We start from the raw sequence: 15,099 nt of genomic DNA, 5'->3' as shown, positions 1-15,099 counted from the left end.
CCTTGCATGAAGTGCTCTGGAAGCATTTTTGGTAGTCAGTGTTTTTAACTTCTTAGCAGTAGCTGTTCTGCACATCTTGTGGTAAACAAAGGGTGTTTGTGGAAGTAGTCAACATTTGGGGCTTTAAAAAGCTAGTTGATATTTAGAGATGAGTAGAATTTGGCTGTTTCTGCTTAGGGAAGAATACACTTCTGCTGTTGCCCTGTGTTTCCTCTTGCTCTTCCTACCAGAAAAAGATTAGAAGGAGTTTGCTTTGATAAATTAGTAGAGATGCCAAGGTAGAAGGATATTAGTAAGGAGAAAGAGATTCATTCATAGATGAGTTGGAATGGGCATAAAACTGACAGTGGTTTTGAGTTAGTTGAATAGCTTGTCTTGCTTGGGCTGTTTGGTATAAAATACAGGCCTAAGGAAGCTGGATGTGGCTGTAGACTGTTGTCTGAAGTTAAAAATTTTACTTGGTATGATTGCATGGCCTATAGCCAAGCCGCATGCTGTTATGGTGTCTCTACAAACAAATTGTGCTCACTCTCTCTCTCTTTCTCTAAATATGATTATGCAGTTCCTTTCTGGCAGTTTCAGTGAGTCTGCAGCCTGTTTCTGCCCCTCTGTCAGTTGTTGCCCATGCGTCCACAGGTGGTAATCTCTCTACTGCCGTGTCAGTCAGTAGCAGTGGGGCTCAAAATAGCAACAGTGCTAAGAAGTCACTAGTGACACTATTTGCAAGCAACAATGGTAAGCAGAAATCCCTTCAGTATTTAGAATGCTTTGGGGTGCAGAGGGGAAATGTGAGGCTCTCTTGTAGTCACACTGTCTTGTGCTGCAAGCATATGAGTTTTCATGAGCTGAACAGGAAGGTGTCAGGTTGGTATTTGGGTGGAAGTCCTGTGAAAACTTGCAGGGACTACAGTGAGTAGCAGTTGGTTTCTTTCTGTTCAAAATTAAATCCAGTGTCCTTACATATTACTGGAAATTATCACTGGCAGTATCACCCTTTAGGTAAGATGTAAAATCAAGGTCCTGACTGCTCATGGTCACTGTGGGGCACTGTGGTGTGTTTTGCAAGAGATGTGTTAAAACTGGTGTGTTGGCCAAATTCCAAGGTGAATAATTCTGTTTCTTAAATTTGGGGGGTTTTTTGCTATTAGAGTTGTCTTGCTTCATTTCAGAGATAGCATAAGCAATCTCTCTGCATAACTTACTAATTTAATACACTGAAATAGAAAATGCTGTAGGATCCTTTAGGATTAAGGAGCTGTACAAGTACATTTGTCAAACTAACTAAAAAGTTGCCACATACCATTTTTAATATAATTTGATCAGAAACACAAGTAATGAGAAAGGTTCTTTTTACATTATTTGAAATGATGATACATTTGTGGGAAGTCTTAAAAATATCTTCAACTCCAAGTGTATTGCAGATATCACTACTTAATACGCCTGTGATCAGTATTTCATAACTCTACTAATAAAAAGTGAACTGAGAGATGTTCTAAATCAATTACAAGAAATTAATAAAGGCTTTGTGATATCAATGTGCTAATTAGATTAACAGTTAAAAAAGCAAAATGAGCATGGCTATTTTAAAAAAATCTGCTAATAGCAATATATTTATCAGTAAAATATTTTGATACTCTTCTGGCAAGTTCAAATATATCTCTTTAGGAGCCGTTATCCAAATGTTTCCCAAATCCCCTCAGAACCAATGGGAATCATACAGGAATCTAATTTCCAGGCATTTGTCACATCTTAAATTTGAAAGGATTGCACAGAATCGCAACAGTCTAACAATTTTTCTTATTTGTTCCTTTCTATTTATTTATCTTTGGCTGTCTTAAAAGTAAGAGTCATGGTAAGCTCTTACCTTGGGAATCAGAGCTCCAGCATCTGATTTGAGAAAGGAAGTGAGGAAGGTTAGAAAAAGAAGACAAAATCTTATGGTTTTGTCTTCCTTTCTCAGTTCCTTGCTGCATAGTCTGACTATGCCCAGCAGTCTCTTCGGACTTTGAGAAAGTTAGAGGTTTAGAGAGATTGCTGGTATACTGCTGCTGTAGGCTAGCTAGAAATTCCTTTTTTGTACTTCTGTGAACTGTAACACATACATAGAATTGTTTTCCTAGTGGCTCAGTTCCTTACTGTACTCAGTAGCCTCCTTGCCCTGAAAAGCTGGTAGTATGTTTCCAGATACTTGTCACTGTAGCCTGTCCTAGAGGAATGGAATAATAGGCATAGCTACCTACAATTCTCTTTTTTTCTAATTCTGATTTGCAAACAGAATTAGTGGTAGTTGTTGGGGAAATACTACCTTCAGGTTTTTACTCTGTAGATTAAAAACATCAGTCAGGTAGGGATTGTCATTTGGTGTGACTCAATCTATCACTTTCGACAGTCCTTTTTCTTCTGTGTGTGCCTTGCAGAATGTCATTTCATCATAATTTACCAATGTGGAAGTGAATTGAGCAGTGAGTGCAGTTTTGCTGGTCTCTCTTGCTTATGCAGGATTTGCCTTGTTGGGTAGGCCATTGATGTCTTCCAGGACTGTAGGAGCTGTGCTTATTTTGCCCTCTTCTCAGATCATGATGCAGTATTGCATGGTTGGATCTCTGTATGCCCCGCAGTGCATTTCTGTGTATTGGAGCATCTTAGGGTTTGTAGAATTTCTTAGGTAATGTTTGGTCAGAAAACTATACTTAGATTACTGAAAAATTCTGAAAATCTCAAAAGCATGTGTCAGTATCCTTTGGAAGACAGGTGGGAGTGAAATGACGTTTACAGCCTCAAAACAAAATTACTTTCCAAATGCACAGAATTTATGACTTCACAGCTTGGTTAGTTCCTTTAGTATTGTTGAAACAAAGCAGTCAACATCAGTTAAGGTTGTATATTACAGTATAAGGATGATGTGGGTTATATTTGTGCTTTTTGTGTCCATTGGAGTGGAGATGAAATCTCTGTAGGCATTAGGAACATGTGTTAGGTATTCCTGGTTGTTTCCACATGGCTTTTCTCTTTAATTTAGTGATAGACATTAAGTGGTTTGGGATGGATTCTTTAAGTGGGGGGGGGGGGGAATAGAAATATGCCTGTTTTTTGCATATCTCTGGAGCAGTTTAATTTTTGTGGTGGAGTAAATTCTCCTTGTGATTACATTGATGCAGCAGAGGATAGCTTGGCCCATTAACTTTAGGACCAATACGAATAAAACTCTTCAGCCTACAGCATGGCCTTTTCTTCTTGGAATAGTTGTATTTGTTAAGCCACTGCCATCTCGTATGACATGACTTTGACTTGCAGGGGAATCCTTTTTGGCTTGTTGCCAGTGAGGATTTTGAGTGGCAAAGTGCCACAGGGACATCTGTTACCTCTTCAGTCCCTGCAGTCTTTGCTGGCCCAGTAACTGAGGGTCAGATCCCAGTTTAAGTTGTGACTATGTAGAATGCTTATGAAATGAGCCATGTCTGGAGTCATCCCAGCCTTCAGAAATCTGTTTTTTATGCTCATGGCTGTCATCTTGCATTTTGTTTTACATTTAATTAAAAAGACTTCCAAGTTAGGGTTGAAAAAGACTCATTAAATCTATCCATCTCTCAGTGTAAGGTTTTGTTGTTTTTTTGTTTTGTTTTTTCCCTCTAGGATATAATTTGCCATGTGCAAGCCTGCAGGCCTAAAATTTATCCTTTCCTTAAACAACAGCATCCATGTTGGTAAATACCTAACCTTAAAGCTAATTGACTGTACATTAGCAAACCATGTGCCAGAATTTCTCATGCGGGGTGTTGTACTATTTAACATTGAAATACACAAAACATCACCTCTCCTTTGAACAAGCAGAGCAGAAGAGCATAGTGGACTGGATTTAAATGAACTCGCATCCAAAAATCAAGAAATAGAATTTCAAAGCTAAAGATGGAAGTATCTTCTAGCTTATCTTTTTCCATCTTTCTGCTGGAGCTGAATTGTTTCCTGCAGTTTAGTTTTAAAATGTCTCAAATTACTGGGACATAAAAGGAAAAATTACTGAAAGCTAAATATATTTGAAGTGACATTTGGCCTAATTCTTTCTTTTCTTAATTTCCTTTGATTGTTTTTAGCTATACCTGTGTTGTACTCAAAGTGGTTCTTTCTTATGGGTTATATATACTTGCATAGCTAGCTGGTTATAATATATATGTCTGTCGGTTTCAACAGTGTCCTCTTACCCAAAAAAGACTGTTGTTGTTGACAAGAAAATGAGATAGGTGCCACACTGCATGTCAGCCTGACAGCTTGACTCGTTTTTAATAATTCCACCATCAGATAAAAATATAACTTACATTCCTGCAATTCTTTTTGCCACAAGAATCACAAAGCACTTTTTGTGCTGAAAATATAGAAATTATACAAGGAGATACTGTGCTTCCATTTCATATGCAGCAAATGCCTAACAGTGTATAGTTAAATCAGTTTAGGATAGGAAATGAGAAGACTCTGTCCAGTTTAAATTACTGCCTGTGTCAACGTGACAGGATGCTTGCAATGTATGCCTATTCTGCATACTGCCCTGTGACCCCTCTTTCCTCTAAACTCCATATAACATTTAGTATTATTTTTCTCTCTTACACTTGTTGGGAAAAATTATATAGGTTTGTTTGCACTGAGTTCAGCTAGCCTTTCATCTAGGCAGTAGTGTTACAGCAGAAGCTTCTCTTAGTTTTGCTCCTTGTGCCTACTGTGTCTTGAATGATATGTCCCAGAGCAGTGTTGTACCCGTCATACTTTGAAATGGATTCAGAGTGCATGGAAGCCACCTGAACTTGCTTCTCATAAGACTGATGAAAGGTTCCTCAGATACCTAAAAGTGTCTGTCACCAGGCCCCAGTAATGCATTTACTTCTCTGAGAATGCCCTGGTGAGCTGACTCCACTTGATACCCAAATCACCTGCCGTTAAAGCATTAATGATGTGTCCCTACATTGCTCCTTTTTGTCTACCAGCTATCAGTACTGGCTGCTGATGAGGGCCATTCGTCTGAGACCAAAGTCATCGAACAAATGAGTCATCCCAGGCTTACTGTCTACCCTCTGTAAGCCTGAGAAGGCCTCTGTTGAGGTTTAGTTATTGAATTCAAAGTCCAAATGTATGGTGACCTTAAATCATGGCATGCCGACATCAGTCCTAACTGTTTATCACTGATTCTGGTGTTAATTGTCTCAGTGATGGGAGCCTTGGCACTGATGGCCTCTGTAGCAATAGACTGGTACGCTCTACTTTGAGGTTCCTATCTCAGCACCTCTGTTGTTTACACTGCAAAGTAACTTATTGATGGGCCTAGCACTAGTGTTCTTCTCTTGGAAGGTTCAGCAGTGAAGTTCAGATCATCTGCATGGGGGTTTCTGGAGTGTCAGGTTAAAGAAGTTTTGCCAGTTGCAACCTTTCCTGTGAACAGACAGGCCACATCTGATGAGAGTGGCATCTCCTTTAGAGGAGAGAGTCTTTGCTATGCGTAGTTGAGAGAGAGGATAAGGAAACTCCTCTTCTACATGTCTACATTCTCCCTTCCTGGTAGCATACTGAAAGTCAAGGAGGAGTTCAAGAAATGTAGGAAGAGGCCTAGGATTCACAAGGATCACTTTGTCCAGGACTAAATGTTCAGGCATACTTCAGGAAGCTTGCTTCATCAACTGGCATTTAGGTCTAAATCGCACTCCTCAAAGAAGCAAATTAAGCAGTTTCCAGCGAGCTACTTGGAAAGTCATACACTTGAGAGGCAGGAGGAGAAGAGAGAAGAACATAATTTGTTCTTTCCCAGCAGCTGATTTGTGCCATGGTCTCCTCATTCTCCCTAGATGAAATAGTGAATCTATGCACATCTGTCTTGGCTGGTGAGTTTAAAGTGTTCCAGGACCTGTGGAAACCTTACAAATCTCCTTGGAAACAATCTAAGAGAAGTACTGCACGCTCTTGGACATGCTACACCAGAAGGCTTATCAGTCTCACTAATGAAAGTCTACCAAAGCCTGAAAAAAAAATTGGCATACAACTGTGCCCATCCTGACCACACTGAAAAGAACCTGCGGTTTCTGGTAAGGAATTAGAGTATTTATATATGCTTCTGCTGTTGTGTTGTCTAGTAATGATAGCATTTCAGGAGAGATCAACATGGCAGGGACCTACCAAGCCCACATTTGAGAGAAAAGAATCAAAAATCATTGGACTGACCTGACCAGAAGATCTTTGTCAGCTGGTCTCTACTTTAAAATGGACTTAAACCCAATGTCATCTTTTGTTTGTTAAGCTGGTGCAAGTCCTCCCAGTTGATTTGTAAACTCCCAAGGAGCGCCAGAAGGAGTTGGAAACCTGTCACGCTCCACTTGAGGCTACACAGTGGCCTCTGTACTAACCACGAGGTCATCATAGCTTCAGTCTTCAGGATTTCTCATGGAAGTTCAAGGGACAATGAAAGACCTCTCATTTGCAGTCACAGACTTTCAGCGTTTGGCAAGGTCTCCATTCCTTGAAAGATTTGGGGATGACTGTGTGCTCCTTGTCAGCCAAATAACACCCTGGTGCCACTGAGGAGGAGAAAATGATCTGCTGATGCCCTGGATTGGGCCTTCATCAGATACTGGGTGGGATGTAAATATTCAGAACGTGATACAACTGTCCAAAGTTTTTTTTTGTTTTTTTTTCCCCCCCTTTCTTTTTTCTCAACTGCTGTCTCTTCTCTTTGATAATCATCTTTTTATTTTCAGGAATATTGTGAAGGGATTACGTCTGTGAATTTTAAAGATTGCAAATTCAGTCAATTTGTCTCTAGTTTCTACTCACCCCTTCCATCCTTTTCCTGTCCCTCTTCAGAGACCTTTATAAGACTGCAAAGGCAAGAAGCATGTCATCTTTTTCATCTGGGAAACTGGAGGAGACATGCTCAGAGTTCAGGCATAATGGGGTTTGTGTTCATTATTTTTGATCCTAAAGAAGAAAATGGTCCAAGATAGGCTGTCAGCCTTTATGACCTCTCAACATTTCCATTCTCTGCCTCAATTTAAGGTTATGCTTGCTAATGGATATTGTTTTTCATGCTCTGAAAGTGGGAACTGATGTATCCTTTTTCCACCAGTTCCCTTGCTAAGGAACTAGAAAAACTAGGCAGGATGCAGTGTGGGTCACGCAGTTGTGTTGCTTGGATCTGAACCTTTTGATGTATTCTTCCATCACCTTACTGTTTCTGCCTAATATAATCTTCATGAAAATATTTGGATCATATACCCTGAGGATTGCCAGTCAGGCAGCATCCAGACTGTCAGTGTAAAGAATCTTTCATTAAAAGAAGCTGTTTGCCTCTGGGTCAGAACATTTTGTCACACAGCACGAGTTCTTTTCCTGGACTTACACAGTTGCATAGCAAACACTTGCTGTTTGGGCATAGCATGCCTTTCCTTTTTAACATCAGTAATTTCAGTAATGTTGGACCATTTTGTAACCCTGAAATAATCTGGATATTCTGTCAGTTTCATGTCATACTGTACTACAAGTCTACAGTGGGAAGATTCCTGTGAAGCTTCTTTTATCTCTTCTCCCTCTGCTAATTTGGAAGTCCTTTGTCCTCAAGACATTGCTTATATTAGTAGCAGGATTGAGGAATTTATTTTTTTCTTTACACTTCCCTGAGCCACATGCAATTTCATCCTTCTGGTCTTGTGCGTAAGACGTCATACATGCTCTGAAAAAAAATAGAAAATATGTGGACAAAACATCACAGAGACCTAGTGTTCTTGTAGGATAAGTAGCTGTTCTAGCCTAGCTGGTTTTGGCCATCACACCAAAGTTAATTCTTCTTGCATGAGCAGTACAATGGGATCTTTAGTGTCGATGTGTAGTCAGGATTCTGTTTTTCTCAGCACGGACCTCTCCATACTGCTTAAGAAATGATTTGAAGAAGACCCTTTAGGGACTTGTCAACATGACTGCATGAAATACTTCTTTATTTGGGTGCTGATGATGGCAGCATTTTGTTGGAGAATTCAAATCAATATGCTTACCACACAGCCGTAATTTGGCCCCTTTTGTGTACATATAAGTCTTTACATGATCATATACTGTTTTTTCCACAGGACCTCTGCCTCATTCAGTGCACAGGATCAGTGTGGCTGACCAAATGGGTAGCTATTCAAAACTTTTTATCTTCATCGTTCACTGTGTAGCCCTGGGCCTTCTTTATTGCACACTATTCATGCCTGGATGTGGTATTATAATTCCTTATGAGATTTTCTGTGACATTGCTCACTACAGTTCAAGTGGTGCACAAACATAAATACATGAATGAGCTTAACTTTGTGAGGAAGAATGGTAGGGAGGAAGAAGGAATTGAAGCCAGATGAAGTATCCTGCTCATTTTTGGAGTTCAACTTGAAATGTTCATAGTCTGATTTTTTTTTTTTTTTTTTTTTCGTGGTGCTTAAAAGAAGGAACACATTTCATATGTGTCAAACACTTGCTGTTATCGGCTTCTGGCTTTTTTTTAGACCAGGCCCATGTCATCTGTAGTAGGCATTTGGGAAATGAAGATGTAGTAACTACTAGTGGAAAAAATAAAATTTTTGGTAAATTGCTTAGTAGGAAGCACAAGCGATACAATTTTTTTTTTTTTTCTGGGTGACAGTCAACAACCTTAAGTACCAAATCACCCCTCTTTTCCATGGTCCCTTGCTTCCTTTGCTACATGCTTCCCATTGTATACAATACAGGAGTCAGGCATGTGCAGACATCTTGTCATTTTCTACATAGCTCTGATTTGTTCCCTGACCATCCTCCATTCTGTGCACTGAGGTGGGGATTCAGTGGAAAATATGGTGCATGATCAAGGAATTAATTGTTGTCAGAGGGTGTATGACAACTGCAATAGGCAACCTTTATAGTTACTTCTTGCCTTGATCCACAGCACAGACTTGAGTTAATGTGGTGGCCAATAGCAGAGATCTGTGGCCATCCTTCAGTGGACTGGCCACTGAAGAGGAATGAGGTGGAGGGTGTTCTGCTGAGCATCAGTAGTATTTGTTGGTAGTAGCGTTTTGGTGGTGGTAGACCACTTTGCTCCATCTTTCGCTAGCATGTTTTTTCAGTCTCCTCCTGTCATTTTCTCTCTTCTCTTTTCCTTTTAATTCCTTCCCTATCTCTTGGGTGTCAGCAAATGTTGGCAGTAGATGGGAAATTCTTCTGATCTTTGTTTTAGTGCTACATGAGCCCCCAGGTTGCCAGAAGCAATTGGGCAATATTCCTGGGTTTGTTTCCTCATTCTGTGCAAATATTGCAAGTCTGCTCTGGTTGGCAAGTAAGAACCTGTGGAACTGAGAGTACATGTGGGACAAATGAGATATTGACTGAAGGACACAGCCAACCATTAGTAAGTGTCTGCTGAGTTGATGCAAACTAAAATAATCAGAGGCTGATTAAAGTGATCGGATTGTTTGGATTTTTATGGGGACAGCCGTAGATACTCTTCTAGTAGTCATGAAAGCCCCTTGGTCAACTGCCCAGTCTCTGATCCAACACAAAAGTTCTAGGGGTTCTAGAACTTATAAGGAAAATATAATAAGAGAAAAAAGTACTAGAAGAAGTAAAGCTTGCTTTTTTTTTTTAATGACTGAACAATTCTGCAGCCTACCACAAAAAATCATTCTGGCAGATCTCCATCATAGAAAACTTGGCAATTTACAAAATTGTAGGATACCTTTTTGACTGCCTGAAATGGAAAGCTTTAGGTAACTTTAACAGTAGTCATGGGGTGCTTTAAGTTGAGGAGTTAATATGTCACAAAACAATGTGCAACTGAGGACAGCATCTCATAACAGAAGTGTCAGACAATTGTATCTATAAGCAGTGGGTCCATAATAAAGTATACAATGAAAATCCATCTGGACGTGACAGTTGGTGACACCAGTGTTAGGACTCTATAGATGTGTCAGCACAATTGCAAGAAGTGATGTTACTGCTGCTTAGTGTAAGGCAAGTAATTGTCAAATGAGCAAATACTAAATAAAACCCCTTAGTATAAAATACTATTAAGATGTTTTAAACTAAGACGTTTTACTTCTGAGTGAAGCCAGGTAGGAGCACCTGCACAGTTAGTTAGCAGGTCTCAGCTGATGTGTGGTAACTTGCTAAGCTGCAGTAACCTAGTTGTTTGCAGTTACGTGAACAACTCTCAGACCAAAGGAATTGTGTTGAAATAATTCATATATTGTGCAACATCAAGGATGTTGACTCTAGTGGTTACAAGGTACTGTCTCCTCCCCATCTTAACTTTTGTTTTTTAAGCAGGACATCTCACTCTTGAATCAAGAGAACAAGCACTTCGAACCATTATAAGATATTCTTGTGGCACAGATTGTACATCATGACTTCAAAATGATTCAGATGTTTTCTTTCTTTTTTTTTTTTCCTTCATGTGTTAAAGTTGAAGTTTGCCTGGCATTTCATGAAAGTTCAGTCCCATAGTTCTCTTTCTGTCAGAGACTGTTGAAAATAACTTTTAAGTTACCTCAGAATTCTTGTTACCTCCTGGTTTCTGGTTAATTGAGGCCTTCAGACTGTGATGTCCCTGACTGCCTGTGATTAGCAATGCTGTTCAGAAACTTTCAGTGTTGCAGGTACACATCCTGTGCTGGGGCTTGTAGTGGTTCAGCGTAAGTTTTCCTAGTGTTTGCCAGCAGGTGAATTTTCACTTTATAGTTAATGGGACTAGGAAAAAACATGCGTAATGTTTTTAGCAGCTGCAGATGTGTTCGAAGAGCGTGCAGGAGCAGGAGTAGTCAAGCTCTGAGGTTGCTCAAAGCTAAGGAATTTGAACGCCTAGTTTCCAGGCACCTTTGAAAATCCTAGTCTAAATATGAATATTAAAACAATGTATAGAAGGGTTGGATATTATCAAAAATCTATTTCTAAAGCGTGCTTTAGATAAGTCGATGAAATTCTGAGGACTAAAATTGCCAGCTGTGTGTGTGAGGAAAGCGCAGATTTTTACTTGGCAAATATGACTCTTTGTTATATTTCTGTTTTTCTTCCAGCTGGCAATCCGCTTGTTCAGCAAGGTGGACAGCCGCTAATCCTTACCCAGAACCCAACCTCAGGTCTGGGCACAATGGTAACCCAGCCAGTATTACGGCCTGTACAGGTCATGCAGAATGCCAATCATGTTACGAATTCTCCAGTGACCAGCCAGCCGATCTTCATAACAACCCAGGTGAGTGCCCTTGCGGTCCCCATTTCTGTGCATGTGAATCCCTGAGAAGGGAGATCTGGTGCAAGAAGACAATTCTCCCTTTAGAAATAGTAGATGCCTGTTTCAGTTTGTCTTGTGCACCTTGGTGGATGTTACACTTGAGCTGAAATCTGCTTTTTTTTTTTTTTTTTTTTTTTTTAAACTTAATGTAGATTTACTGGCCACATTCCACACCTCAGCAGGTCCTGTGGAGCCAGCACAGGTCTGATGGGACTTCATGCTGTCTCTCACTTGTAGCATGCTCATGTCTTACCAGTAGGGCCTACGCCCTACTGGTGAGATGGGTCTGTCCACTCTGTGTGGCTTTGACCTTGCTAGATACTTACTATTTATAGATGTGTCTGTTTTATTTTCTTGGGCAGCATACAGATAAATTTTAAAATGCTCGCTGTTGTCTTTGAGCATTTGCCTAGGGAAGCGCTCCCACAAAAGAAGTATGTGCATTTACCAGAGTTTCTGCTTTGGGAAAAAAAAAAAGAGGGAGAGAGGGGGAGAGAAGAAAGTCGAAATTCTATCTTAGCATGTTGCAACTGTTGAAGTATTATTAACAAAATAGGTAAATTATCTATTTTGTTGTTTGAAATCTATCTTCTTCTATCCCAGAAAACCACTTCTGCCTCAAATATGGCTTTAAGTTGTTTAAGACCTGGAAGATGATTTCTGTAGGTTCTTAGGGAAGGAAAGGTTGAGAGTGGAGGCTGTGTATCAGAATGCTGTAGAGTATGGTAAGGAAGGTGGCCCTGCTGTTTGAGGTGCTGGTCTGCTGAGTGGCAGAGAACAGTATGGCCTTGTAGTTCAATTGATCTTGTGGATGATAGTGCTGCGTGTGGTTTTTTTTGTCTGTTTGGGGGTGGAACGTGTTTAAGGTGTAGAAAGCTCAGACTGGAAGTGCTTGAAATATGTTCAATATGTTAATGATAACTGTACTGTTTAAATGCAGGGATTTCCTGTGAGGAATGTGCGACCTGTACAAAACACAATGAATCAAGTTGGAATTGTTCTGAATGTACAGCAAGGTCAAACAGTTAGACCCATTACCCTAGTCCCAGGTAAGGGCTGAAACAAACTAAAGCTGCATTTCTGTCAAATTTCTTTTTAGACTAGCAAAAATAAAAAAATCTGTATTTGAAGTCTATTTCACCTGCATATCTGGTAGCTCTGAAGAAGGGGTTTTTCCATTTCTGTAGTAGTTGGGATTTTCTTTATCTGTGGTACCAATTCTGCAAGTCATTTTACAGCTGAGAGTAGGCACTTTGATCATAGTATTGAAGTGCTTTGCAGAGTAGGGGACTTCCAGCTGGAAGGAATATCTGCCTCAGTTCCATATGATCTAGCCTCTTCAAAAAGCCATTTAACTTGCTTCTAAAATCCCAGACTATGACAAGCTCCTAACCACCCTTATTTCTTCTTTTCAAAATCTCCCCAAATCATGTCCCCTTACTGTCTGTAAACCAAGCCTCACCCTGAGGAGGATTTTTCTAATGCTAACTTCTGCTACCAGATCCTGTCATGCACCGTCAGCAAGGTCAAAAATCTATATGTCACTGGATACCTGCCTCATAACAAAGCAACCATGCATAGTGATCGAGTCACCTTTCACTCTCCCCAAAATGAATCTCCAAAGCCTCACGTCACAAGCTTTAATACCTATCTATAGGATCACTCTTGTTCTGTCATAAAAGGCCATGAGCTTCCATTAGGCCTGGTGACTAGGACTGTGAGCCCTATGAAAGTTATCAGGATTTAAGCTCATAAATTACTTGTGCCTGAAAATTCCACCTAACAATCACTGTAAATACAGTTTTCACTGTGTCTGCATCCATGTTCAATTTTATTCCACTTGGGAAGGGAAATTAAGATGCTGAGCTTCTACAACTTCCACTGAAAATACTGGGAATTTTAGGAGCTCAACAGTGACAGAAAATAGGCTGCACTCAGAAATTTCTCAGCAAGGAATGGAGTTTAAGTAATCTACTTTGTTTGTTTTTGAAGCCCCAGGTACCCAGTTTGTTAAACCAACAGTTGGCGTTCCTCAAGTGTTCTCTCAAATGGCCCAGGTGAGACCAGGTACAACCATGCCGGTCCGACCCACCACCAACACTTTCACTACAGTCATTCCGGCCACGCTTACCATCAGGAGCACTGTACCACAGTCCCAGGCACAACAGCAAAGTAAGTCCACTCCCAGCACCTCCACAACTCCTACTTCAACGCAGCCAACAACACTTGGACAGTTAACTGTGCAGCAGCCAGGGCAGTCCAGTCAAGCTACTAACCCCAAATTAGGTAAGATTTGTCATGGAAAAGCAAGGGGACTCAAGTGTATAACACTGTCTATAATTTGATCTTCAAACATATGGCTTAGCAGCTAGAATACAGAAGTTGAGTCAGAACTCCGGGGTTCTATTTTTGCCTCTGTGACTGACTCACCCTTCATCTCTCTTACCAATATGGAAAATGAAAATAATTCTGCCATAGTGTCCAGTTTGGTTTGAAAACTAGTTAAATTCTGCTTTGCAGAATGCTCTGAGTTCATCAATTAAAAGTCCCCAAAGTGCAAAATACTGTTCGTTAATCACCTGTATTTTTTGAAAGATGAAGTTAAACAGATGATGAACACAAGCAGAAACTAACCTTTTTTTTTTTTTTTTTTTTTTTTTTTTTAATGTTGGCTGAATTCATGAGTGAAATGATTGCTCAGGAATAGTGACAAACAATTTAGAAAGAAAAATACTTCTTCACACAACAAGTAGTCAGGCTATTTTTAGCTTTAAGTGGTCATAATCATATAAAACTGCATTTAGAAAAGAAAATAAACTTTTTGTGACCATCAATATCCTGTGTCATGGGACATGGCTCATATCTTAGAGCGTAACCAGAAGGTTAGGGAAATGTTCTTTACCACTCTCACCAGCCTTCAAGTCACTGGATATCAGAATTGGTGGCTTAGTCATCATCTTTGAAGACTCAAGGTAGAAGAACAGGAGATGAGGTGTGCTAGGTGGGGGCGGGTCTCACATAGTGCATCAGATCTTACTTATTCCTAATTTGTTTCTCTATTGTCTATTCTCTTGGCAGTGAGTATTGCAAGTTTTGTGACTGTAAAGAGACCTGGAGTGACTGGTGAGAACAGCAATGAGGTTGCTAAGCTAGTGAATACCCTGAATACCATTCCTTCATTAGGCCAGAGCCCTGGCCCACTTGTGGTTTCTAACAGCAGCCCCGTGCACGGGTCCCAGAGATCTAGTGTTTCAGAGTCATCATCATCATCTTCATCATTAAAAGGTATGGTCTGCAGCAGCTATTTTATAACTTGATTGATTCTGCTGAGAATCCAGAAACGTACAGGTGTCCAAACATTTATTTTCCGGAGTAAAAAAATACTAACTTTTAACTACTGAGATTTCATAATAGGGATAAACACTTAGAGAGCTATGCTGTTAGTTTCTGTGTACTAGCTATCTGTACATTTTATCCAGTGACTATTTTGTTTGTGAATCTTTGCTTGCTTATATTATTTTGCATTCAAAATGATTGCTGCGCATCCTGTTATGGAAATTATCTACACACACCAGAGATACTCTACACAAGGAGGCAAAAGGATAAAATCTTTGCTTCTCTTCTTCCAGAGGAAGAACCTTCTTAAGGTGTTCGGGAGTTTAAAAGTTGCTTTAAGGTGCCTTTTGTATCATCCAGATTCTGATTTTCTACTCACTGCTGGAGATGAAGATATGAGGCATTTAAGCTGGTGGATGGGGACAGGAAACCAAAGAATTGATTGAAGAAGAAGGGGAGATGAATTGAGCAGATTTTCCTTTTTTTAAAATAGTTCTGAGACA

The 15,099-nt window shown here is 40.0% G+C and overlaps 1 protein-coding gene across 5 annotated transcripts in view; it reads left to right on the top strand.

Moving 5' to 3' along the window:
* The window catches only part of POGZ (pogo transposable element derived with ZNF domain), a 39,620-nt gene that overhangs the window by 13,210 nt on the left and 11,311 nt on the right, over positions 1-15,099 (top strand). For 4 of the 5 annotated variants that reach the window (XM_067313220.1, XM_067313217.1, XM_067313218.1 and 1 more), the window contains exons 3-6: positions 11,046-11,221; positions 12,201-12,309; positions 13,253-13,546; positions 14,339-14,545. In XM_067313220.1, the coding sequence (XP_067169321.1) occupies positions 11,046-11,221; positions 12,201-12,309; positions 13,253-13,546; positions 14,339-14,545 (786 nt within the window). The remainder of the gene's footprint in view (positions 1-11,045; positions 11,222-12,200; positions 12,310-13,252; positions 13,547-14,338; positions 14,546-15,099) is intronic. The other variant, XM_067313221.1, reaches the window with a different exon arrangement.

The sequence above is a fragment of the Apteryx mantelli genome, chromosome 31, assembly GCF_036417845.1.
Source record: "Apteryx mantelli isolate bAptMan1 chromosome 31, bAptMan1.hap1, whole genome shotgun sequence".
In the NCBI taxonomy this organism is placed as follows: domain Eukaryota; kingdom Metazoa; phylum Chordata; class Aves; order Apterygiformes; family Apterygidae; genus Apteryx; species Apteryx mantelli.
This window is presented reverse-complemented; position numbering and strand designations above follow the sequence as displayed.